The sequence below is a fragment of the Phalacrocorax carbo genome, chromosome 2, assembly GCF_963921805.1.
Source record: "Phalacrocorax carbo chromosome 2, bPhaCar2.1, whole genome shotgun sequence".
Lineage (NCBI taxonomy): Eukaryota > Metazoa > Chordata > Aves > Suliformes > Phalacrocoracidae > Phalacrocorax > Phalacrocorax carbo.
This window is the reverse complement of record NC_087514.1, coordinates 137,426,213-137,453,646: the sequence shown is the minus strand read 5'-3', so window position 1 is coordinate 137,453,646 and position 27,434 is coordinate 137,426,213. Positions and strand designations below refer to the sequence as shown.

The following is a 27,434-nucleotide window of genomic DNA, read 5'->3' as shown; positions in this document are numbered from 1 at the left end:
CTTTTTTTTTTTTAAATCACAGCCAACATGGATACAAATGTAGGAAACTGAGTCCTTGCTAAGACCGGTGGTATCTTCTGCGATGCGAGTCCCTCCTTCAGAAAACATTCCTCATACTGCATTTTAAACATCTTTTCAAGATCATGGGTAAAGGTCAATCTGGACTTGGGAGAATTTCTGCTGGCCTGCAGAGCAACTGTACTGCAACCAGATACTAAATGGACGCTGTACATAATTACATTCCAGCACTGTTTAGTATTTAAAGAACTTATGCAAGAAAATTCAGTGGAGATGATACCTGTATTCTGTCTAATGTGCTAAGAATCACTGTGAGATCTTCAGTTTGGCATAAGCCCTCTTGTTAAACCTGAGCAATTTTACTGCATTGCTGCAATGTGCTTTCTAATCACAGTGAATTCTGTTCCGTGGGCATGACGGACAATTTAGTAACAAAAGAGTTTCAACTAATCCCATAATTACTGGGCAGTTTTGAAGTAGACGTCTGTCTTTACACATGTTCTAGTCATTTTTCTACTTCCTGGGCTTGCTGGAAAATAGCACCACTTAGCACCGAGCATTTTTTAACTCCTTAGCAAGACTCAAAGCGCTTTTGTTCGCACAGCTTGTGTTTGGAAAACGTAAAGAAATAATTTCTGCCTTTAGAAACACTGAAAGTAAGTGGGAAATACTAGAATTTATGATTTAAAAAACCCCTTTATTCAGCCTGAAATCCTAGAAAGGCATATACATATTGATTCCATCTTGAGAGTGGAAGGTTGCACAAACTCATTAACCAAAGTACTATTAACACGGTTCCTGGCAGATGTTCTCTCCCACTTCAGCAAAACACCTCTGTAACTGACACATGGAATGGGGGTTATTACAGTATTAGATTATATGATATTGGTGTGCTTGCATTTTTAAAACATTTTCAGAACTTTGTGTATTCAAAGCATCTTCCTGAGGCATCAGTTCCAATAGCTAGTCAGGTTGTGTTCATAGAGATCTTTGTGAGATGCGAGAAAGGAAACAGTTTAAGTGGAGTAGGTTTTAAATAACAGAACAGTTCCTAGCAGATCAGGCTATCAGCCACTCGGATGCACAATTAAAAGAAACTATAGAAACACAGAAGCTTAAAATGCAAGTGGGAAATTGAAAACAATTTTTAAATACACCAGTTAGGCACTTGGAAATCCATCAGGTGTCATTCTGGAATGATGCAGAGCTCTCAAAATGCCAACTTATTTTGCAAAATTACTTAAGAGGACTATCAAAAAGGTGAGGAGAAATCTAGGCACAGAGCTGCTAACAGCAATGATTTGGCAATCAGCATCCCACGGTGGCAGTAAATGGCAAAACGAGCTCCATTTTCTTCCCATTCAGAATTAGTGTATGTAAATTGAATATTGCTCAGGAGGACAGGAAGTCATGATGTTTATTTTTGGTTTATAAAAAAAAACCCCAAAAGAGTAAATTTCAATGGCTTAGCTAGAGGGGTGTTTGCATCTATTACCAGAGCTCAGCTGGTTGCAGCAGGAACTGAAGTGTCTTCCACAGCTCTAGAGAAAGAAGATGGTGGTCCTCTGTAGGAAACTTCAGAAAAACTGGAATTTCATTTGTTCAAGAACTATCTGGCTGCTGGTAGCTGCTAACAGTTTATTGGAGCAATAGGTAATGGAAAAAATTCCTCTATGATGTCCCTTCAAATACTTTCTGATTTGATGTATACGTATGGCATGATATATAAGTTCCTCCTCTTACTGGTTCTTATTTTAAGATTCAGCATGGCTAAAAGCATTGTCAAATTAAGAGACTCAGAGACAAAATTTCATCACATTACTGAATGCCATCTCAAAACAGGGGCATAAGAGTATCTTACACACACAGAAATCATTCAGCAGCTGGGTGCTCAACTGCCTGTAAGTAATGGAGAAAGCGGGGGAGGCGGGAAGAGGAGTTGGTATCTGGCTACACGAGAAACCAGAATTATTCATAGTCTGGTTGAGTGTTAACAAGACTGGAGGCCTTGCCTCCGCTTAGTAGCCAAGTCTTGTCTTGGGTTCCCCTTCTTCCCTCCTACTAGCTACTCATTATAACAGGCTGATGCAAATACAAAACGAAGAAGAAAAAACAGTTCTGCTTTTCCACCTGTATGCAGCCAAATAATACGTATGTAAACAATTTTTATGAACAGAAGGTACCATTCACAAGCGATGAAGTGCTGCCTTCTTCCCTAGAGACACTCAGCAGCCATTACAGTCTTGTTCCACAATGTTCAGTTGCCTATGTCAACAAACTGCAGAATTTTGGGTTTACATCATTCATCAAATCTGTGAGTCTAGTGAAGAATCAAAGGCTGTGGGGTTTGTGCATGAGGTAGCAAAAAATTATAGGAACATACATATGGGTTTTTAATGATTACAAGATTGTTGTATTAAAGCTTACCAAAATTCATGACTGTAACATGAATCTTTTAAAATAATGCTTCTGGATATTCCTTTCATTTAAATAAACTCTGTAATTGCCTTCAACCCTCTTGCTATTTTCAAGTCTCATACACCCATGCAGCACCGCAATTTAATTGATACGCTTCTTTTCTTCAACCATGATGCCTTTGTACCTTGGAGAGAAAAATAAATAACTGAATGTGAAAAGGAACTTTAACGACACACAGTCCATTTTTACGATAAAGTTTCAGAAACAATTTTAATGAATGTCTGCTTTCTTGATATGCAGAAACACAACATTAAGTTAAATTTGTGCATAGAGCTACTTTGGTTCTTTTAAGGCAATGTGCCATTTTGGTCAGTGCGTGATACAGCACTATGACTCATCAGCAACATATCTTCTGGCTTAAAAATACATTAATGCTTTGCAGGGTATATTTATGTAAACATTTAAATCAAAATTATTTCCTTTTTTTAGGTCACATTTTGGAAATCCATATTGCAAACATTATAGTCTTATCATAGGATATGTAGTTTTATATTTTCAAGATGTGTATGAGCATTTATTTTTTCAATTTCTTAAACATATTTGCCCATCTCTAGCAAGTTATCTGCTATCTGAACAGAAATGGTATTGGCATATATTGGACTTGGTAAAGTAAAAAATGGATCTGAACTCCCTGTAGTTCTAAGTGGGAGAAACTGAGGCTGGATGAAAGTTAAACCATTATTGTCTTCCCCGTTTTTTACCCATTTCTCACCAAAAATGCTTGCACATCTCCCTGTCACAATATAGGTTTTACATTAAAAGACATAATATGGCAAAGTACTAAAAAGAAAGGAAAGATGGGAAGGATAGAATATGCTAGTCTAGTTGAAGCAGGAGACTAAAGAACTAAATTTTTTTTTTTAAAATAAACACAGTACAGGCGTGAATAGCGGCATGGAATTAAAGATGAATGTAAAGGAACAGCACCAGCAAGCAGTGCTAAAATCAGCTAGGCTATGTCCCAAGCCCACCAACTGAGTTCTGCTGGCACCAGAAGGGTGTCTAGATAGGGTGAAATTAAAGGAGAAACATCACAGATGATGCGAGAAGAACAGAATGCTTTCTACTCAGACGTCACAAAGTTGTTAGTTGTAATGACATGTTTAATTAAATTACTTCAGTGAATGACTGTCAGCGCTCAGGCAAAGGAATACAACAGATCACGTGGCAAAATCGTTCGCTGTGATGCAAAAGAGTAAGGCTATTCCCGAAGTAACGCTGGGGATAAGGAACATTTGTATAACATTTGTATAAAACAGGGATGACATTGAGTGACATTGTTGTTAGTTAACTGAAAAAGATCAGGGCTTGACTTGCCGCAAGCTAAGAAAGTCAGCAGTGGGATACTCTTTCCCAAAATGGGGCCAGATGCTGTAAAAGAGAACAGTGGTTTTTATGAAGAGCACAGTTATCAATTTCTGCTGCAGCTGCTTAGGGAATGACAAGAGAGAAGCAGCTTCATTTGAAACAAAGGGTATCTTCTTTAGGTGTCGGGAACAATTCTGCAAGTATGAGAGCCTATAAATGACTGGGATAGCTCTTAGGAATTTTATGGTTTTTCCCCCACTGGAGACTGAAAGGAAGAAATTAGACAAACACATGTGGTGTATTTCATGCTGCTTCACTGGACAAGCGTAGCCTAGATGATGACTCGCAAATGCTGTATCTGTGACGGTGTCGTGACTGTACCTGTACCTGAATTTTCTTCCCACAGAGGACTCCAGTATAACCAGGACGACAAGAGCATACGTTAGGCAATACACACTTGCCTCCAAACAGACACTTCTGGTTGCACACAGCTAAAACGAGAGAGGTTCATATGTGGCTTTATTCATGAAAACAACTTGGTGAAGGAAAAGCTACTATCTCTGTATCCTTATTCTGCCTGCTTATAGGAGCTGAGAACTTGGTAGGTGTTTTCACAGGGAAACACTTCTCTGTGTAAGGAGACTTCAGTGTCATGTGGAGCCAATGATGCTTTTATGCCTATCCCATTCCCCTTATGCGAAGGTGCAGATTTCATATGGGAACATGCTGAGGGCATGAATGAAGCTGAGACAGGGACAAGAGTAAAGGCATTTTTTAATGCATCTTACTATTTGAAGCTATTACAATGGCCTCTCAGGGCTGTTGCAGCAGCGTACAGTGTTAGAGCAAGCCGCTGCGTACTGCCGTGGTCCCAGAGTACCGTCATATTCTGGAGGGCTTCAGAACGGGCACGGGAATCTCTACGTTTTCCTGCCTTTGACACAGATTAACGTACAACCAAGGTACAGGACTTCTAGGCACTGTGTATTGCTTAACCATTCTTAACTGTGCTGAAGCAAGAGGGTTCAGGTCACATCATTCTTACGTGTTTGACACTGGATTCCTTCCCACTGCGGAGGACAATGACACGTACTCGGTCCAATACACTCCCCACCGTTCTTACATTCCTGAAGACAGATTGCTGCACAGACGTCATCACAAAGTTTTGTTATATCCCAAGTGATTACTTTTACTTATTATTTACATTTCAGGATGCCCACGAGAGGTTGAGTGCTTTCCCTACACAAGAGTCACATCATCTTCACTGAAAATCCAACTAAGATCAACAGGATATTAAAGACGACAAGCAACTAGAAACAAAAGCCCTACAGCCAAAGCACATGTTGAGATGTTCTGATGCATCACAGATTGCTACAAAAGCCTGAAATACTGAATTAAGTCAGTGCCACTAAATGGCTTTGTTTTTTCCAAATTTATCTTTCTAAAACCCACACCTCAGTGAGAGATCTTTTGTCTGTCATGCAATTTAACACACAGTGAATCAACTCATGAACGTTTGATCCAAAGTTATTTTCTATGACCCATTTTTCTGCACACTCATCCTTGCTTATTAAGCAATAATCTAAACCACTATTGTTTCTCATTGGTTAACTAACTAGTTGGTAATCAAACCCCTGTTCCACAGTGTCCAAGAATATCTCACCCCTGTCAATATGGGTAAAATATTTTTCAATACAACCTTCCAATAATTACAGAAAGTAATACAGGGAAAACTTTTTCCTCCGTGCCATTAGAGAGCTCATTGGCCATATCAATATCCGAGCCTCAGGTGGGTACTATGACAGACTTTATCTATTGGATTTCCACCATCCATCCTCATGCTGATTTTCATACAGACTGTGCTTTTATCCATGCTGCGACATTTTATTTATGCATCATCAATAACTTCATTAAGGTACAATGTGACCCACAGCTGTGCTACTATCACAGTCCTATTTCTACCTTTCCTAAAGAGCTTGTGCCCATTGCATCTTCCATTCCATCATTTCCCACTGTTTCCACAGTTTTCCAGTCTTTCACTGTACTTCTTTTTCTATTATATCTGCTTTTATGTCCTACAGCACAAATTGAAATTCTTTCACTTCATTGACTCAGCTCTTGCAGAAATACAGACATTTCTTATTTAGACAAGAATTAAGAAACAACTATTATTTACTATACTAGAATTTAAAAGATATTTTGGTCTCATGATTAAGCCTAAGAACTGCATGGTATTAGTTCTCCATCCAAAATTTTGCTGCCAAGTTATAGACCATTATTTTTCCAATGTGGGTATATTCTTGAGTTCTTTGGCACTAACTTCATATTACTTGTGTACATAGAGCTGTCCTTTAGTCACATACTATTTTGAAGGTATGGCTCTCCTGTTAACTACATCATACTTACGAGTGTTGCATCTTTTTCCTCTCCATCCTGAAGGGCAAGAGCAAACATTTGGCCCTACGCACCGTCCTCCGTTCATGCACCTTGGCTCACAGACACCTTAAAATCAAAGACATCTGCTGTTTAATACATTTAACTGATTACAGAATATTGGTTAATTTGCATCCTGGAAGGATTTTAACACTGGCTTACTTTTTTCACATCTTCTGCCTGTGTACCCCTCAGGGCAAGTACAGACATTATTTCTCATGCAATGACCATTGTTCTTACAAGGTGGGCTGCAGACAGCTAAAAGATACAAACAGGAGGAAAAGGCTGTAGTTTGCATTTGGTTTGACTTGGCAATATACTTTGAGGAAACAAGAGTGCAACAGAAACATTCTGACAGCTTATATGGATGTTCTGCACTATCAGGCCTGTCTCATAAAAATCATGTTAATGAAGATTGGTGCCTATGTCAATAGTAAAGACAAAAATCAGATAGAAAGGGGTCAAGGTTGGCAACTGTATGTGTACATGAGTAACCAGATTACATAATATACAATGGAACTGGTAGAAAACAGCTCAGAAGTTGAGTCAAAGAGAAGGCAAGTCTCCCTTCTCCTTGGACATTCACTAAATCAGTCATAAAATCTAAAAAGTAATGTAATCTCTGTTTTGCACCACTTCTCAGGTACATGACGTGATTGTGAATTTTGCCTCCTCACAGATTTCCTCATAATGGCAGCTAAGATGGGAGAAGGGGGACAAAAGATACAAAAAAGAAAAAAAAAAAAAAAAGATTACCGTTCTGACACTGGGCACCAAAGAATCCATGTGGACAGAGGCAAACATCTGGCTTAGTACAGGAACCTCCATTGAGACACACAGGGTCACACATTGCTGCAGAAACAAGGTCAGGAAGAGCGGGAAGCATGACATCCAAATAAAGTCTATAAAATATGTGCTTCTTTTGCAAGGACAGGAATTAAACACCTACGATAACTGCAGGTAACACCACTCACACAAAATCTCCACCCAAAATTTTAGGATCAGTATTAGACCTTCCAGAGGTGCTACTGGCAGCAGGACTAACATGCAGAGACAAGAGGGAGTGTGGGGGCTCTGCGGCAGTCAGCAGCCACCCGGCGCTGCTGTCTGAACCATGCCGTTCCAAATTTCAGACTATGGGAGGTCATACAGACACTGTCCCAGGAACACAGAAGTTGCAGGAGTGTTACCTGTGCTGCATGTAGGTCCGTACCACCCAGGTTTACACTGGCAGATGTCTGGAGTAAGACATTCACCACCGTTTTCACAGTGTCTGTTGCAAACCACTACCATCCAAGAAGTTGGGCAAAAACAAAGTAGAAGGTGCAGGGGGAGAGAGAGAGAGATACGTTACAAATTATGCTTCATTAATTTTTCAGTTCTTTCCCAAATATTAACACTGGAATTAACATACAATTCCACCTTTGAAGTTGGAGAGGCATTGCTGAATAGATTTATCCAGTCTCAAAGCCATAAAAAGCTAGCACCAGGTAAATAAAATGTCTTTCCATGTAATTTTCCATGGTCTGCTTATATTCAGTGTTAAAAACCTAGAAATTTTCAAATAGATTCTAAAAAAAATGGGAAGTTCAATAGTAAGAGAAAAATGGACCATGTTATGTGATGGATTTGATGGACTCCAAGGAAGTTCACTCAAGTGTTCTCCATCACTTCAGCAAGTGCAGCTGCGTGCATAGAGTGACTCGACACTAACAAGAAAAACATTGAAGTATCATGGCTGTGTAAAAACATGAATCACTTCTTCAGGACAACATCTCATTCTCTTTAGGATTGCTTAACAAAGAGCAGAATTCTTTTGTGTCACAATTGAAACTAGAGCAAGAAAACTGAGAATGAAAAGTCCTGGGATTTGAGGAGGAGACGAACAAAGGACTTTCTCAATTCAGGGTCAATAATGCAGTGGCACATTCAGGTGAATGAGATATATGAATGGCATGTCTGAATTTGGTCTCTCTAAATGACAAAAATTACCAGTGTGAAATTATGCAAAATTTGGAGTTGCCAAATTGCAGCATGTAGAATTCAATATGTAAAAGACGATTTGTGAGACTAATTCAAATTTCTCAGCTATGATCACAGCATGTTTTCTAATTTTCATGCCAGGTTAAAAAAAAAAAAAAAGAAAAAAGAAAAAAAGAAAAAGACCCCATAATGTGGTTCTGAATTCAGCTTTCCTGTATCCCAGTTTGTCTGACCTCCCATTCACTGATACCAACTTCTGAATGTATCCCAGCGCCTAACCAGTTTAAGATGATTGAAGTTAAAGAGTGGTAAGGACATATTAAATATCTGTGTTTGTTCTGAAGGTAGTATCACACACGCAACGTGCTCAATGTTTCCACATTCATGAATGATAAATAAGCTATTTGCAATTTTTATTATACATTATGTTTTCAAAGTTGTGTGTAAATACTAACCGATGTTCAAAAAGCCCAAATACAGGAGCCTTCAAAGAGGCACAGGTGTTATGTCATTTGCTACCATTAGACAGAGTTCATAGAAAATTTAAACCATAGTTTGATTTCTTGCTCCTGAAGAACAAGAGAAATGTTCTGTATTCTTTTCTCGTGCCTTTTTGCTTACTTGTATCACATCTTGGTCCCACAAAACCATATGGGCAGGTGCAGAGATTTCTGGCCAAGCATGTGCCTCCATTTTGACAGGGTGGTTTACAATGTGCTGCAGATACAGAATTATGTTGTTCAAGATATCACCTCTAAAAAGATGCATGGATTGGTTATGCTTTAGAGAAAGGGAAATGTTAATACTTAACAGCGAGCAATGAACTGGAAATAAAATAAGGAAACGTATGCAATGCCTTTTAACAAGAATAAGTAACAAGAACTTAATTCTAACGGGGTGCACAGAGTCCCAACAGCAATGGTTACTCTGAAGAAAAGCATTCTGAGACAATTTCCAGACAGGACTTCCCACTCTTCGGGACTGCTTAGCTTAGAGGCATCTACATTCACTGATGAACTCCTCTACTTCCTGTGAAAGCTAAATTTAGGAATAGCCAGTCACAAGCAAAACCCACAGTGCATAGCAAAAAAAGTACAGTATATACCAACACGTTGCTCGAGAGTTCTGTTACAGTAAAAGTAAAATGAACACACCTCTTTGCTGTCAGAACAAAGAGCCATGGAAGTTATTTACAGCATCCTTTGGGTATTTATGGATTCGAAAGCAAAAATTATTCTATTTACCTTCCTCACAAGCAGAGCCACTGTATCCTGGTAGACATTCACAGACATTGGGCTTAATGCACTTCCCATGGTTCTTGCAATCAGGTCGGCACAGAGCTGTACAAAAAAATCAGCAGTCATCTTCAGATCATTAATTTGTGGATATGAGTTTCCACAGGCTAAATCAAAATGCTATACTCACCAGCCTGACAGTTATAACCAGCATAACCAGGCTTGCATTTGCAAATATTGGGTGCCACACACTCCATATTTTTGCCACAAGTTTGTCTACATCTTGCTGAAAGGCAATAAAGAAATCAAAGAAAGGAATAAGGAAAATGAAAGTGGCATTTCAACACAACTGTGTCTTGCCTAACATAATGAACAGATCACGTAGAATCCATTAGGTCCCTGCTCATAAGTGCAGAGCCCAAAACACACCAGAACAATATTTTAAAGTGCATCCATACAACTAAAAGCTTGTAGGCTATGCCAAAATTAATAATGTGAGAAAATTCAATTCTCTATGCATTTCACTGATCACACGGTAACAATGTACTTTCAAGTTACAAAGACGTCACAAGATTCTTTTCTGCAAAGTGTTTAGTGCCGTCATGTGCAATACCTCTGCAGGTGAAACCATCTCCATAATAACCATAAGGACAACGACCGCACTTGACGCTTCCACTCTGACTTGGCTCACAAGGTACACCAGGAAAACAGGGTAAATCGGCACAGGTTACTGCTTCAGGAATCACTATTTCACTCAATTCTTCAGGAAGCATTTTTGGTGGGACAGTGACTTCAACAAGGACAAAAGGTAAAGGACTCGCTTTATGCCTGGCTAATAGGTGCTGAACTCTGTGAGCATTTCCACCTTTGAATGCTTTGCTTGGCAAAGCAAGCCCTTTGCTTATATTTGTTCTGCTGCTAGAAGTGTTCCTGCTGGTCTCAAAATAGCTGTGGGTCTCCGCTTGTGCCCTTGTTTTCTTTGCAGGTGATACAGCGTGGCTCCTTGAAGATGCAGTCATCACAGCATATACTGAAGAACTCCTTTCCATGTTAGCAACGCGACCACTGATGGCGCTGAGAGCACGAGCAACCGTTCCAGTAACAGCAGGTTGTACAGAAGCACTTCTCTGAGAATTAAGGGACTCCCAAGTGGTCATAGTTCTTACTGTGGAGGCTGGTGGAATGCTGCTGCTGACCACTTCTATAGAAACAGATCTTTTGGGGACATCTGTAGAACTGGGAATATAGCTTGAGATGCTTAAAACCTTCTCAAAGGATGACTGTTGAAAACCTACAGCACGTTTGAAAGAAAGGGGGGAAAAGCATGGGAATATTATGAGACTTTTTTTCCTTCTGAGAGTGGGGACCATCTTCTGAGCAGAAAAATGTACAGCCCATTCATTCTGTGCTTCAGAAAGTCTCTCCATGTGCTGCATCAGCAGAATATATGTATGCAGTAGAACTTAACCCCTAACTGGCAGAACTGGAGAACATCAAGGTATCCTGGCTATATCCTTTCCCACCCTTACCATGGCCCTTTGACTGGAAGATAAGGAGAAAGCACTATCTGTATGAGGCAAAGAGCAGAGATTTTCTCATACTGGGTCAATAAAAAGCTTTAATGTCGGCACAAATTACCAGCTCCATATACTGCTCCCAACTAGATAACTGAAAGAGTTGAAAGAAAAGATATGGTTCACCAGTGTGTCTAAGTGCTAGTAATAAGCCTAGAGTCTAGAAGCAGGTGTTTAATCACAAGTATGTACATGTTTATACTTACTAATGGACCATGGACATTATTTCAGGTGAATAATCCACCACCTTGTAGCAAAAGTATTGCCATGTTTTACTCTCCAAACTTTTTAATCAACTTTCTTAAAGTTTCTGCATGGGTTTTAGTAGTGCGATGTTTCATACTGTATTACCGGGATGTTTTATAAGCAACAGAGACTGACTCAGCCTCCTCATTAAAGGACTGAAAAGTGAATGAAAAGTTCTTCATATTCTGCCCAGGAAAAGCAGGTGGTCTGTGGAAAGGAATATTGCACTGTAATCCCAGAACAGCAGAATGCCACCTATGAGCTTTTAGCATCATGGGGCAGAGGAGGAATGAAACTGGAGGAGATTATCCAACCTAACTTAAGCTCTGTCCCTAGCCCCATTTAGAATGGTACCAGAAAATGGTCTACAAAAGGTTAAACTTTACTGAATCTTATCACAGAGTGCTGTCTCCCACTGCTGAAAAGCAAACCATTGTGCAGCCAATGAAGAATTATCCAGCACTGGCAATGGACTGAGAGATCTTTCCTCCTCCCCCACTAACAATTCAGAGGTAAAGGGAAAAGACACATGAGACACGAGAATTTCCTTTAAAGAAAGCCCCAGCAGGCACAGAGCTAGAAAAGCCAGCAACAGAGTTTACAGAGTTTTAGAATTAAGACATTCATCTACCATATCCTTCACCTTTCCTTTGAGTTAAAGTAGGAAAATGGCATTCAATATAATGCCATAAACTTTTGCTTATCTCATAACAGATGTCCCTATCCCCATGTTACCTATTTTATGTCAGTGGTTAGTCACAAAAACAAAAGGCAACGGTAAGAATGTCATACATCGCACTGTCAATAAAATGACTTGACTGACCTAAGGGATTTGGTGATATTGGCATTTCAGTCTCATTTTTCAGATCAGAATACAACCCAGTAATGAATTGAGTCAAACTGAAAAATTAAAGTGAATAACATAAAACTGACTAGAACCTTTATTTGCCAGCTATATTCTTATCAGTATGTGAATCAGAAATTCTATTTTCTTCATGAAAAAAAATCACCTTTATTTCCTCCAATTTCTCCTGTGGAATCCTTTCGTTCAACATTAGTGTCTTCAAAGCTTTCTAAAAACAAAAAATGTGAAGGCACATTAGTAGTTACTTTTGTTTCATTAACTGCTCATATTATGAAAATCATGCAGGAAAAACCATGACCCAGTGCAGCCTGATGTTGTCATCAACTGAGATTCTGTCCCAGCCAACAACAGAGACACAGTTTTGTTGTTTTGCTGACTACTGAAGACTTCTAAGTTATTGTTAGAAACATGAAGCACAACCAGAGATACTTTATCTGAATGACAATAAGATAATAGCATTCTTCTGAAAAACAAATAATTTTACCATAGCATGACATCCCATCTCCTTGCAGATTATTTGGGCATGGAGCACAATAGTAAGAACCAAAAGTATTGAAGCAAAATACACCAGGGAAGCAAGGACTGGATACACATTCATCTACATCATCTTGACAATTTTTACCTGCATTGAAATACAGATTTTTTTTTTAATAATACGGTGTCACCAGACTTTGACAGTGTTTATAGAAGATAAAAGCAGAATGTATGCAAGTGATGAAATACAAAAGGGGCATCTATCAACTGCAACAAAGTATTTCAGTACATCTAACAAGTACAGCTGACTAGGTTTGCTATTCACATTTTTTTCACCTAATATCAAGTATCTTGCTTATTGTGGAATACAGAGAAGATGGGCTGTGGGGACTACATGTGTATCTGCAGGCAAAGGAGGAATCACACTGTAACCACTCTCATCACTCCTATGTTTCACCGTGTTGCTTAGTTTACTGCTGAGGAGGAAAACAATGGAACTTTGCTCTCATGATATAAACAACCACTGTATTCATGCAAGAAAAATCTTGAAGTATATCATATAACTTTATCGCAAGACCATAAAATTTCCTCATGCTCTAACAATATGCTATTTACAGTCAAAAAAAATTTTTTAAAATGTAGACATAAAATTAGAAACTCCTATTTATCATTGAATGTGATAAATGTATGTAACTGAAGTAGCAATTTACCTTGAAGTGCAGGTGGACATTCACAGTAATAGCTGTTTATTCCATCCACGCACCTGCCAATACCACACTGGTTAAGTTCACAGTCATCAGTATTCACTTGACAGAGATCACCTTCAAATCCAGCTACACACACGCAAAGATATCTTCCACTTCCAGGTGGGAAATTAATGTCTGTCACACACGAGCCATTATTTTGGCAATCACACGATTTTACACTGACCTACAAGACATATCCAGTAAGACAGTATTTTTAATGAACTAGCAATCAGTTTTGTAATTAGATATCTTAAACATCTTACTAGTAGGTCTCATTTTACTGTAATATTCATTACCTCTATTTCTACCTTAGTCTTTGCATTGCAGTCATCTGTCAAAGAAAATGTTAATTTATGGAGATTCATTGACACAGCTTTCCACACAAGGAGACCTGATGGGGAAAGACTGGCACCTTCTGGACCAGAATCCAATGTGAAATGAACAGCAGAGCCCTCTGGATCTGAAGCCAAGAACTGATATACAAAGTCTTCTCCATAAAAAGTCTGTAGCATACCCTGAAAAGTTTCAAGCACTGGAGGCTGGTTGTCTGTAACAAAGGAGATATTTTCCTCTTGTAAGCAAAAGTTGTGATATACTTATAAAAATTAAAAGGAGCATATCTTTCTATTACGGAAGCCACATGCAATTATGTTTCTTAAATTCTAATGTCATTTGAATGGCACAGGAAAAACACTAGATATTTTCATTATAACTGTAACAACATAACCAAGAAATTACTTATACTATGGAAGAGCTTGTAAAGATGCAGTGCATCGACAGATAGAAAGAACTCATAATTTATCAAATTTAACCACTGTATTTTAACAATGCAGAGATTGTTTGCAGATGAAAGTACAGGAAGTGATAAAACTCAGAGGTGATTGCTGTTCCCTTTAACAAATGAATAGATGTGGTTGAGCAATACTTGGGAATGGGCTGCAGTGACTATCTTGGCAATACTGAGCATGAGGTAATGGAATAAATTATTCACTCATTGTTTGTAGGAAGGATTTCAACCACACAACAATTCACTCACTGGTAAATCTTAGTCTATTTAGATGCCTGCACTGCTGAGCTCTAACCTATTTGGCAGGAGTAACTAGATTTCTAGAGATACCAGGTGAAAACAAACAAAACCCGAGCACCAGGACAAGTTCTGTGAAAAAGGGAAGCAGAAGCCCTGGGGAGAGTGTAGGTTTTGAAGTTGGGACATAAGAAGGTGGTTAAGATTGCCAGGTGTTAGGTTACAGTGAAGTGATCGGTCCAAGCAGGAACCCACCGACTACGGCAGAAACCACGAAGGGAGAAGCAGCTGTAATCAGTATCTCAGCAGTTACATTCTGACACCCTGTTCCTAATATCATCTACTCTGGAGAAAAGGTTGTGCTCCTTGGTTTTGGGGAATTGCCCCTGGTTTACATTCTTCTCCCGTTTCTGACTTTGGCAATATTGAATTCCAGTCTGTGGCTTAACATGGAAATCCCTTGACACCCTGACTGATGGATGAGTTTTATTTCATTCTTTTCAATAAAGTTTCATTCTTTTGGAATAGGTATAGCTACCTTGGCTTTCAGTACAAGTTTGAACTAGGAAAAGATTCAGGAAGACAGGCACCAGAAGTCCCGCTCATACAGGACCCTTTGCAATCCAAGCAGATGAATGGACCATTCGGTGAATGGACCAGTATGATTTGTATATCCCATGACTAAGATCTGAGCCAAAAAATGTTACAACTTCTCGGCTAGATCTTTGTACTATGGAAAAGGAAAACAATGAATCTAGACTTGGGTTATCTTTTCATAGTGTGGTTTCTAACTGGACTGAAGTGTGACAGCCCTGGATATACTTTCAAGTATCTGTTTAGGCCGTGTACCTATGCCATCGATGTGGATTATGTCCAAATATTAAGTGGCTAGAAATATGACATGCCATTTAATTCAGTTTGTGTCCTCTTGTTTGGTATCAGAGTCATTTTTGGAAAATATCTTTTTTTTTTCCTAAATGCTGAAGTCAAACATTTGTGGATGTAGCTGCACCAAATATCAAAAGACTTCAAAGTGCCAATTAGGCCGAGAATTGTTAATTCTCATTAGTCATTTGTGATGGCTAATGGGATGGGGGGCAGGACAAGAGAAAAAAAAAAAAGCCTGACTTCTACATGTACGGTCTGGATAACAAAATACCATTTTCAGAAATTAGGAGATTTGTCAGATGAAAATGAAGATCAAATTGCAAGCTAAAGTAGCGGGTACTAAGCTTTACATGAAACACTTAACTAGTTAAACTTAAAACTTCACTATTTCCATGAATTTAAAAACTCAGTAGATTTTCAACTTCTTGCTATTAAAAACCCCCAACTATTCAGAACTTACTTTCAACAACTGACCAAGTTAACTTTGATACGTCAGGTCTGCAGAGTAAGCAAGGGCTGGTTGGATTTGCATCACCTTCACCATAACAGAGTCCATCTATGTTGCATGTCTTCTCCTTTTAGAGAAATGACAATGTGATTCATTAATTTTTCATTATCAAACAGTAAATCTAGATGAATTTGTAAAGTGTCAAATAAAATCTAATCTGCTCTACACTTCCTCTGAACAACTAAGGTTGCTTGTAAATCTAAACAACTGACAGCATGTTTGGTTTTATTTGGTTATTATATCAAGTGCTTTTAGTTTGATTTTTTAAATGCAAAATTGCCTCATCCCAGCTTCTCTTTCTGCACTTATCATTTCTGTGCATGGAAAATCTCTGTTGGAAACAAGAACAGGGTATGTTCTGCTGATTTTTTTTAGTTTTTTTTCAGCCTGAAAAGATGAATATTTTCATAATAAACATAGAGTAATGAAATGCATACCTTTAATGTACATAACCCAGATTCCTGTGGTTCACATATCTGACAGGCTCCATCATATAATGTCATTGGTTTAGAGTTGCTATAAATGAATCCATCATTAGAAATCTGCAAGATGTACAGTGAAAATGGATTAACCCACACAGGTATCAACGTATCACCAGCGTGGACTGCTACCATGAGCTTCCACTCATTGATAGACACCTACATTTAGATGTTTAAACTCTCATATAGTCATCAGAAGCCTAATCAATCCTGCCAATAAGTCTAGGCAGATATTTGACCAACCACATGTAGGTGTCTACTTTAGGGTAAATTGAATAGCGTGTAGGCTCTATTGACCTTATTGACTCAATAAGAGTCACATATCTGCCTCACAGAGGGATTTGTACCTGTAGACTGGGGTCAACTCAATTTTCCCAAAAATGTGTCTAATGTCATTTGAAATTCTCTAGGGCAATCACCTGGCCTTAAACTTGTATTCTTGAGCACATGTGTCTCTGTAGGCCCTAGGTTGTATCTACCAGCCCCCTTGCAGGAGAACATTCTCAAATGGCACTCATCACTTAAGCTTAGGTGATGAAACTGAGACCCCAAGTTAAGCAAGCTGACTTCCACCATCAGTACCATTAAAAAAAAGGATAATACCTATGTAATATATTTTCATTTTAATAGGAAGATCCGTAAGAGAATATTTGAAGTTTCTGCAAGTACCTTTATTTGCCACCTGGCAATGGGTTTATCATCAACCAGATCCATGACATCAGACTGCTGGCCATCATTTGGTAACTGGCAATCAACAGTCCTGGCATTTTGGAAGGCAGCTGGCATAGTCAGAGGTTCTCCAGGAATCCATTGTCTATCATTATACTAAATGTTAAGACAGAAAATCTGTTTTTCAGTGAAACACATTATGAAAATATTTTTATCAGAGAAAAAAACATGTATTGCACAGTGGTTGAACAAGTTTAACGTCTCCAGATTAGAATACAGTGGGAAATATTAAATTCCATTATTTGCACTCACAGATTTCTACCTAAGCATGCTACTGTGGAAGAAAAGGCAAAGAAAGCCCTTTGGAACTGCATTGCCATGGACAAACAGTTCTTCCAGTTGGAGAGTAATGGGAGGATTATGCAACACTGATTTGATGTATAAGTGCCTCTATTCCTCTCCATCTCTGCTCCCACAGGACAAGCTTTTGTCATAGGAACAGATGAGGTTTTTGGCAGGGCTCGGGTATCATTCTGGGTGTGAGGGGGGAACACTGGCAGTTAGCCATTAAGCCCTTGCATAAGCCAATAGATTACACCATTAACCCTGTAGACTTTTCTTCTGAACTGCAGTGAGGACAAGTCATCCAAAGATCTACCTTGACAGTTCACGGTAACAGAATAAGGATGATAATATTATTTGACCAAAGTATTGATGTGGAGTAAGAATCCAGACAGACTAAGAATCAAGAGAACAGCAAGATCAAAATAATTTTGAGCTTGACTAGGTTTTACTGAGCTACAACATTTTCTGAGTTACTGGGACGTTTATTCAGTCCCAGTCCTGACATGGGGAGTCACCTGCTGGTAAGGCCTTGCATATTTATTTTTTTACAAACAAACAAAAAAAAAGAAAAATTAAAAGTTTTGCTGAAAAGACATATGAGCTATTTTTCTTCCAACCAAACATTTTTTTGAAAACCAAAGCTTTCCTTTCACCCTATACTCAGTTCAGGAATTCACAGCAAGGGTGAGTAAAAGTATAACAGCTAAATATTTCTAAGCATGTTATTTTGAGTGCATTTAGTACTGTAACCTTTGAAATGTGATGCAGTCTATTTCTCCAGAAACCTTTTGTTATTAGCTGGAGGCAAGTACAGATAATTTTTTCAGGAACATATTACCCTTTCAAAAACCAATTAAAAAACCTTCCGATTACTAGCATTATAGCCTGTTAGCCTCATAGAAAAACTTACTTCTGCAGTTCAATGTAAATAAGAAGAAACTAAAACTGTATTTTCATTTTGGGGAGGTTAAACACACTGTCATCCTTTACAAAAATCTTAGTAAATTCTGGATCTGTGTAATTATAGGTCCCTTGGCCATGTCCTACACAAACCCCTATCAAGAGATGTGCAGTAGTCCTGCATCTGTGAGGTACTTCAATACAGAATTCTCTGAAACACCTCTTTTAGTATCATGCACGAGATCTACATCCTTCCTAACATGGCAGGACAGCCCACGGGCGACTGATTTGATTTAACCTTTCAAAAGTGAAAATATAAAAGAAGAAAAAAAATCACTGTGTATTAGCTCTAAATTCTGCCAAAATACCTCTTCTATGAAATTTTGATTGTTTATTTTTAATCTCAAAATACATGGAGATCTATACTGTTGCAAGTCCACTGACATTTCCATGAAGTCACAATTACTCCAGCCTGAAAATTAAACAAACAAAACTAAACAAAACAAAAAAGCCCCGAACATCCTTTCTTTTGTATTTGCAAGGAAAAAATTCTCAGCTTCCTCCTCAACTGCAGGTAACAGCAGTAGTGTTCATTTTCTAACCCAGCTCTTGTCAGCGACAAGATCAACAGAAGTGACTAAACAGAAAGTTTTTGCAGTTTGGAACCAAATACACCACCACAAAGAGTGTTATATCTTGCCATGAGTTAAAACTGAGATATTTCAAACCGTGATAAGTGAACTCCCAATACTTGTCTCACTGTGAGCTTGGTCTAAAAGTCTTTTAACCTAATAGAGTATAAACTTACTCTCTACTTTACCATTTCAAGCTAACTCGCAGAGGAGTGGATACATGTTGTGTTTAAGAAAAATCTATACTGAACATTGTTTAATCTGTCAAATCTTAGCATCTGCTGGAACTAGCTAAGGAAAATTTTTGTCAGAAGAACAAAATTTTTCCATTGAATGGCTGCCTTTTCGCCACCTCCCACCCCACCACCATCACCACATCAATGAAACCCAGTTTTACTTTGAAGCTTTTTTTATGCTCAGGTCTAACATGACATAAAAACTTGTAATTGCCGATTATTTATTCCAGGCTAACGCTTGTAATCTGCTTGTAAATTTGTCTTGAACAAATTCTAGGTCTGAGTAACAACGGCCCCTCTATAGAGATTCTTCTTAGTTTACAGTGCAATAAAACCCCGGGTATAAAAGCTGACATATATCATTAAATAGCCATGGCATTCTAACCCAGGGAAATGGACAACACATCAAAAATGCCTTTCTCCTTTAGTAACAGATTTATTACATTTATAGAAGGGCTTTTTCAAGCCTTAGATTTGAGACAGAAATCTAGTAATGTCTTTAACCGTGCTGTCCTTTTTCAAAGAAGTGGTACTTCAATTCCTCTCCATAAGCATTCCAAAAAAAAACCCAAACAATGATGTACTGATTGTTGCTAATAGGGCTGCCCTTGCCCTTTTCTGATGGATAGCGGCCGTATGCTGTTATCTCCCTCTTGGCTGCTGAACATTCCCATTATGTTTTGTATTTCTCTTATCATGGAGAAGCCGGCAATCTTGCAAAGACTTGAGTGTCTGCTGCAAAGTGCTGAGTGCCCTTGCTTTTTGCTTCTACTAAAGCATTGGGTTGTGCCCGCATCAATGAATAATATGTTAGACATTTTTTCCCCTTGTTCTCCAGAAAGTTTAAAATCTAGTTGTTACTATTCAGGGAGACCTACCTGTAATTTGATAATTTCACATTTCAGATTCAGTGACTCCCTGAAGCCACGTCCAAAAGCTCTCACTGATGTGCAGTGATACTGTCGAATATCACAGAGCCCAGCATTCTCCAGCTCTGTAATTTCTGGAGCCTGGTCTTCAAAGTAAAGATTATGCAATGAATGTCAGTATATTAACTCATTCATATGCATTTACATTAAGCAATACGTTTATTTCTCTCTCCAATTAAGAAAACTTTGTAAATAACAAAATCTGGACCCAGCTGAAGAAAGGCATAAACAGAAACATTTTTTATTGTTAAAATGAATCTTAACTTTAAAGCTAGGCTTTTGTCTTCTAAGGCTGAACAAAAACATCTCAGGTGGAAGTTATTTCAGGAAATAAACTGACAGATTAGAACACTCAAAAATAGCTTTTATGAAGCAAAACGAGTTTATGTTACTTCAAGAGGAATAAAATATTTCTTTTTATTATTCTTTCACCTCTTTACTTGCTTTTAAATAGGTCACTAAAACAAAAACACCATTGCAAAACAGAATATCAACACGTCTTGTTTTGAAAGCGTTTTGACTTTTGTAGTACTTTTCATATTTTTCCAGTGTACCTGCTTAACTAAATTTTTAGTGAACATCTTATTTACTGAAAAAAAACCCTGCCCAGCTCTATTTGCTGTAGTTCTTTTTTCTTCACCATCAATTCTGCTCCCACCCCACCTAACAGCTTACAGAGATGTAACATCGCCAAAGAGAAAAACATCCCACTTACAACTAATAAACAGGATCACATAGACTATAAAAAATTAGGGAATAGGTGGATGTGGCAGATCTTCCCTGAAGAAAACAGTGTGTGAAAACATAGCTAATCATTTGGGGCAATACTCTGGATTGCAAACTCACCAAGTGGTACATTTTTAAAATCTGACGTACTAGAAACTAAGGCTGTGTTTTGCCCTTCGGAAACAAGAAGGCTGAAGAAAAAACAATTACAGCTGTATTATCATGGAACTAAATTGCTGGATAATGAACAGGGCCGCTGTATGGAACCCTTGTCAGCGTACAAAAGAAAGAGGGAAAGGCAGCAGAATAAATGCATGTTGCACAAACATTAAGAATATTAAGTGAATTTCACTGTTTTCACCCCACTTACCAGACAGTATGCTGCAGTCATATGAGCTGTAGCCTTGAAAACATGCACAGCCCCATTCTGTACATTCCCCATTACCACTGCAGAGACTGGGACACTTTAATGCACTAAGAAGGCTCTCAACCGACCCTTCAAGTTCCTGTCGGTTGAAATTTATTTCTTCTAAAACTCTTCTCTCACATTCATTCTCTAGAAGAGCTAAGGAAGCTTCTGCCCAACTGAGGTCATCTTTCAGCAGCAAATCTTTAACACACATATTGATTGCATCCTCTATTCGCCGGCCAAGAAGGCCGCCACAAGATCTTCCTATACTGGAATTAGCTATTGCCTGCTGGCATAGTAACAAAGCGCTAGACTCAGTGAGGCCAGACTGTGTGGGCCAAGAAGGAAGAAACTTTTGGTCTGTGTCAGTGGCATGGTCCTCTGGGAAAAAATAACTATATCCCTCTAAGTCTGTTTGGCTAAGACTTTGGAATAGAAATACTGGATCGTATTCATAATAATTTTGGCGCTTCCCCCTGCTTATCACAGATGGACTTCTGTGAAGATGACTACTGTAATGGACAGAATTTCTTCTACTGCCTGAGCTTGAAGTTTCTTCTCTTTCTACACTGGTATTTCCCACCAAGGTTGTAGAGACACGTGTGTTTACTAGTGATGTTTCATGGGATTTGGTTTGACTATCCTTCCTCTGCAGAAGTGTAAATGAATCCATGTGATGTGCAGATGAACGTTTCTTTAAGCCTCTGACAAGATCAACAGGACCGAGATACTCCGCAGTGACATCCAGGTCTGGTATCAAAGAAAGAAATCTACCATTTTCACTTTCTTTACAAGACAGAGGAAGTTCTGCCTGAGAAACTGTCTCTGGTTTATTCACTGGTTGATATAATCCAGCATCTTCAAGTGCGCAGTCACAGAAGGCTATTTTTCTAGAAGATGTTAAAGAAGTAGGTGTCTTGTCAAACAAGCTATCTCCTGGTGAAATTCTAGAGAAGAAAGAAAAAGATGAAACTGCATCTGAACTATTTTCATTGTTTTAGTAAAGCATTAACTTTTGTTTTGCTTTTTGTTGTTTCGTACTTCTACAGCACAAATCGCAGAGTCCGCAGCTTATATTTAAAGACCAGTTAAATCACAAAACCATGAGAGTAACTTATAATAGAAGAATTAAGAGTGGATATTTTCTGCATACCTTGATGCTTTGTTCAAAACCTTACATCACACTACTTAAATACCAATTTGGCACTTCAGTTTCAATTTTCTTTGAAAATTGAAATTGAAATGATGGCATTCTAACAACTTAAAAACTCAGGAAGTTTTTTTTTAATTATCATTTTGACAAGATTTTAAGAATGTGAAGGAAGAGTTGAACCAAAAGTGAGGACATTTGATTGAAACAGAAGCATTCTGTTACCTCCATTCCTTAATAAAAGAAAAAGGAACATTAGCATGGTTTGGGATTTCCACCCCACTTGCAGTGTGATAGTCATTCTCTGCACTTCCATCAAAGGTGCCACAGAGTCCCATTGTATGTCTGTAATCTGAACTGGGTGCCCTAAGTGTAATGCTCATTCCCCATTCACTCACATCAGCACGAATGAAAGCTCCAGAAGAAAACAAAACCTAAAAAAGAGATCGATGATATCATCATGAGAAACATGATTTTTATTTTACCTACTAAAACCAGGTACGTTTGTTGGCAAGGAACAAATGGGAAAAGCCAGGCATGTAAAGACATTCCGTTAAATTCTTGCCTAATTATTCTGAATCAGACAAAATTCTTTATTTCTTCTTCTCATGAAGCCCTGTAAATAAAAACCCTACACATCTCAAACTTAGCAGGCGGCTAGGCAGTGCACTATAGGTCCATAAACTTCATCCATCATTAGCAGGTGTATTGTGGAACCACAGAGAATCAAAGATCAGCTGGGCTGCTCACTCTTCACACGCTAACATATGGAAAGGGATGATTCTGGTAATATGAATAAACTCTTTTCCTGTCTCAGCTTTCTTTTTGTCAGCTACACGATTCCATGTCAGTAGCTTAATATAGAGTCACTTGCTACCTGCAAAGCTGATCCTAAGTGTTCTAGATAGCTCAGAATAGTCTCAAATACTTACTATTTAATTTTAGGTAACTGTAATATCTCTTGAAAGAAATACTAAAAGTCTCAAGAACAAAGTCCACTGTAAGTTTAAATGCTGTTTATATTGTTAGCTTGCTGTACAAATCTAAGCAAGTCACTTAATTTTTCTGGTTCCTCAGTATCCTTTTAATTTCTTTATTGCCTAATGTAGTCTTAATATTTCATATCTGATGAGGTGCTTCAGACAGAAGTTTAAATATTTAAAATGTCTTATACCAATAGCCAAAACCAAGTTGAGAAGGCATAACTGTTTTTACGGCTCACCTTCCAAACCAAAAAAGCCGAGGGCTTAATTTTTACGTTCTGCTTCATTTGAAGTTCAGTGAAATCCTACAGCGATTCTATCTACAAAAGAAAAGCTACAGGAAATTATAAAAGCAAATGTGACTGTTTTATCTGAGGGCCACACTCTCTAGAGAAACCATCTACACTTCTAATTCCCTGGATGTCATTTGGCATACTTAATTATCTGCATGCACAACCTTCCTATATGACACTGGCATGAGCAAAACAGAGCACACAGATCTCATTTTGGAATGTTAGGGCTGCTAAATAAGGGCGTACTGAGTGTAAAAACTGTGCCTTCCACACAAGGGTTGTATACTGTGATTGACAACATGGTTCCAGAAAGGTATGTATGTTGACACAACCTTGGTTTTGAGGACAACAGCCTTCATTTACAAGCAAAACACTGGCCAAAGGCCTACAATTGTAAAATAAACATTACGCTATTGCTTAATTGCAGAAAATAAAACATGTTTTAGTTCTGAAGTTGGTGTGAATTGGTAAACATAACCGCTGAGATAACTGCTACCTCTGCAAGCAATTATTAACTACTTACTGTTACTTTTCTTCCTAGGTAGGATTCAGTGATTCTGACATTGCTTCCTGTTGTGTCTCTATTTATTACAGACAAGTGTGGCTGTGACTCACGCAGCTGACCACTGCACATGTCAAATGCAATTATGTCACTTCCTTCTTTGGCAACAAAGCCACAGTTACAGGATGCTGGGTAGTGAAGACTTCCACAGTCCCACTGGCGAACATGAACTTCAAAATCTCGAGACGTACTCTTATAGAGAACAAATGTTCCTGTTTTAAAATTGTCATAGATCCTGGAATCAAAAGAATATCATGTGATTTCACTTTGGTTACAATATAACTCTATCAACACAGGTCAACAACTTTATCTTAAAACGGATTTCTAATATTTGGTGAACCTTGATATTGCAACTCATTTTCCTGCATCAGAAAAACCAAGCAGTACAGCCCACAAACCAACACACAACTTTGTTCTGAACAAACACCATCATATCTTTCCCTGTGCAGCTCTAAATCAAAACAATTAAACCTGTTTTACAGCAGAAAAATAAAGAATAAAAGGCGGCTCATGAGTGGAGTATTTGTAGACAATAGTTGTGAATGGGAACATAACATGAAGCCACTTTTTAAACAGTGCTTATGACAGGGAACTGGAGGCTACTACTCAGCCTTTGTGTTTCTACAGCAGTACACCTATGCAGCAAGAGCAATAAGATGCAGAGCAGTGTGCGTGTGGGGGCAGCTGCTGAAAACTGCATACGTACCCTTGACAAAATGATTTAGAAAGCCACATACTTTTTAAAAGGTCTGCTTTTTTAAGATGGCGATGAGGAGTGCTTATTCCCAGAGATATGAAAATTATTTAAGATGAAAACCATAAATAGCAACTTCCTTTTTTTTTCCTTAGGGTTAGCCATCTGTTCCCTAAAGCAAAGTCAAAATAGCCAATTTAATGATTCAGCCCTGGGAAGTGTGAGGAAGGGGGGGGAAGAAAGAAAAAACCCCAAACTTTTGTTGCAAGTTTAACAGCCTCTTGGCTATAAATGGCATTTGACAGTTAATTGCAGAATGGTGATTTGCTTTGTGTACAATGGGCCAGCAGACAAACTGCAGATGGCTACCCTACTGGGACTGCATAGGATTACCCATGATTCAATAAGGACAGTTCCTTTTCTATTTGTTTCCTCAATTTGTAAAATAAAGTAGCAAACGACTCTACCCTTAAAAAGAAAGTTCTTTCCCCACAGCATCATGCTTCCAGCCAGACCATATCACAGTAAATCACTGCTTCATAAGAAAGCTTGATCACAATGCATTGATGGTTAAAATGCACAGTGAAGCCATCCCTGTAATTTCCACCAAAGGAGGAACTGCAAGATCAGGATAACCCCAGTGATTTTAGTCACAGTGCTATGAGAGAAGCAATTACAACTTGTCTTTTCCCCTTCTGTTATCAAGTTCACAATAACAGTGGTGGTGTGGGCTGAACATCCTTATTTGGAGGCAACATATCCTCCTCACCCTGCCACTTGAAGGAATGTGCTTCTGCTGAGCAGAGAATATAAAAGTCCCAAGTGTGGAACCTGTGTTTGTTTTGACGCCTTCCATGAATTAGAAACACTTTAAAAGACAGAAGCATACCAAAAACATGCCAGCTGCAGCCAAGGAAGCTGTCTTCACTTCAGAAAGAAGGTCAGTGATGTGCAAGTGACAGCAGTGATGTCACTTGCAACGCCATTAATGAACTCAGCACAGTGTTAGACAGCAGACAGCTTCTAGCAACTTGATCCTTACAAGGATCCAGACACTGACATCCAGAAATAGGGAAACTGTGCTGTAGATTGGAAAGACCTTTGCATTAAAACAGTTTGCCTAATCCATCATTTTATCATTGTTCATATTTAATAACGTTTGGATCTTTCATAGTCAGACTGTTCAGTAACCACTTGTCTCTTGGCATACTCCTCTGAAAAGGAAAAAAGTCCATTTGCTTCACTCTTCTGCCACAACCCCAAAATTTGCATTTAGAAATACAAATAGTACAAAGATCATAATGACTGGCAAGCTTTTACTAACTTAAGCACATTTATCCTTATTTTCCAAGGAACAACGTAAAATACAGAGTGCAGTTGTGGAAAACTACAGCTAATTTCTATCACCAGCACAGATTTTAAAGAAATAAATAGAAAGATAGATAACTAAATAAACAAACAAATCACACCCCAAAACACACTCACAAAAAAAATCCGAACACACTTAAAATTAAGAAGAGCAATCCAGTGATTACCTTCCATCAAATGTAATTATATGAGGGTCAGTAAATGAGTAGCAGTAGGCAGTGGGTAGATCCTTTACCATAATCTTCAAAACAAAGAAGCACATAGTAAGCCATGTCAGATTAGGAAATGAACAGACTCAGGCACATTGTTTATCTTATGATACTAGTTTACAGTCTAATAAATATACTATATTATACTTTTAATCAATCTGAGTAGTGATATCAATATTAGAATGTAAAAAAAAATTTAAATGAAAACACAACATTTCAATGAAAATAAAACAAGGAAAACTGACCACACAGAAATCTTGGTGTGAGTCAGCAAGTCACAACTGAAATAGAAACTTCATTAACATCAGCCACATTTCTGGCCAGTTTACAGAGCTTAACATGAAGATTTTCAACCTGTGTGCTTTCTGGAACATAGCCATTCCACAGGAAATTCTCACTGGATATAGGTTCAACTGCAATTCTGGTAATTCTGTCTCCATCCTGCATGAAGTCTGTCACAGCAGTGAAATAAATTATGGCTTGACTACAGATTCCATTATTGCAGGGTTTCTGGAGAAGATCCACATGACAAGAAGAAAGAGCCAAGTTTAAACCTAACTGCTCTTTACCTGTTTTAATGAAAACACATCATTAGTGAGTTTTCCTCTAAGTAAATAATATTTTGTATACTCCTGTTAATATACATACTTATTTATGAACTTTTTAATAAATTAAATAATTATGCATTTTTCTTGGGTTTGGTCATGCAGAACCCCCTCTCTATATCTCCATACACACACCCAAGAAAATGGTTTTGAATTTTCCAGTTTGATAGACAAATGGAAATCATGATAGGCTTGCTTATGGGACATAAAAATGGTTGTCTGCATAGGCAAGGCTCCTCCTGGGGTCCACAGGACTTGTGCTTAAGAAAGTACTACAGAAAACAGTAAAAACAGTAAAAAAATGAGGACTTCACAACGCCATATACAATACTTGCAACACACAGGTCAACAAATGAACTGAATTATAAACTTTGCAAGTATTCCTGTATTACCTATTAAAGTTAAAGAATATGGCTCCGATATCCACAGCTGCCAAAAACACCTGCTAACTTCAACAAGTAATGG

General features: G+C 38.3%; 1 protein-coding gene across 7 annotated transcripts in view; it reads right to left on the bottom strand.

Moving 5' to 3' along the window:
• Positions 1-694: 694 nt before the first annotated feature.
• The window catches only part of VWDE (von Willebrand factor D and EGF domains), a 41,548-nt gene continuing 14,808 nt past the window's right edge, over positions 695-27,434 (bottom strand). For 2 of the 7 annotated variants that reach the window (XM_064444519.1, XM_064444521.1), the window contains exons 8-31: positions 26,719-26,933; positions 26,323-26,396; positions 24,055-24,328; positions 22,481-22,689; positions 21,067-22,052; positions 19,920-20,056; positions 16,929-17,084; positions 16,218-16,322; positions 15,733-15,847; positions 13,657-13,907; positions 13,325-13,544; positions 12,625-12,762; positions 12,286-12,348; positions 10,069-10,746; positions 9,646-9,741; positions 9,465-9,560; positions 8,842-8,937; positions 7,428-7,523; positions 6,994-7,089; positions 6,400-6,495; positions 6,211-6,306; positions 4,850-4,945; positions 4,186-4,295; positions 695-2,620 (exon numbers count right to left, since the gene is read on the bottom strand). In XM_064444519.1, coding sequence (XP_064300589.1) covers positions 2,600-2,620; positions 4,186-4,295; positions 4,850-4,945; positions 6,211-6,306; positions 6,400-6,495; positions 6,994-7,089; positions 7,428-7,523; positions 8,842-8,937; positions 9,465-9,560; positions 9,646-9,741; positions 10,069-10,746; positions 12,286-12,348; positions 12,625-12,762; positions 13,325-13,544; positions 13,657-13,907; positions 15,733-15,847; positions 16,218-16,322; positions 16,929-17,084; positions 19,920-20,056; positions 21,067-22,052; positions 22,481-22,689; positions 24,055-24,328; positions 26,323-26,396; positions 26,719-26,933 — 4,520 coding nt within the window. In that variant the 3' untranslated portion in view covers positions 695-2,599. Of the gene's footprint in view, positions 2,621-4,185; positions 4,296-4,849; positions 5,044-6,210; positions 6,307-6,399; positions 6,496-6,993; positions 7,090-7,427; positions 7,524-8,841; positions 8,938-9,464; positions 9,561-9,645; positions 9,742-10,068; positions 10,747-12,285; positions 12,349-12,624; positions 12,763-13,324; positions 13,545-13,656; positions 13,908-15,732; positions 15,848-16,217; positions 16,323-16,928; positions 17,085-19,919; positions 20,057-21,066; positions 22,053-22,480; positions 22,690-24,054; positions 24,329-26,322; positions 26,397-26,718; positions 26,934-27,434 lie in introns of those variants that run through there. The other 5 variants (XM_064444520.1, XM_064444525.1, XM_064444522.1 and 2 more) reach the window with 5 other exon arrangements.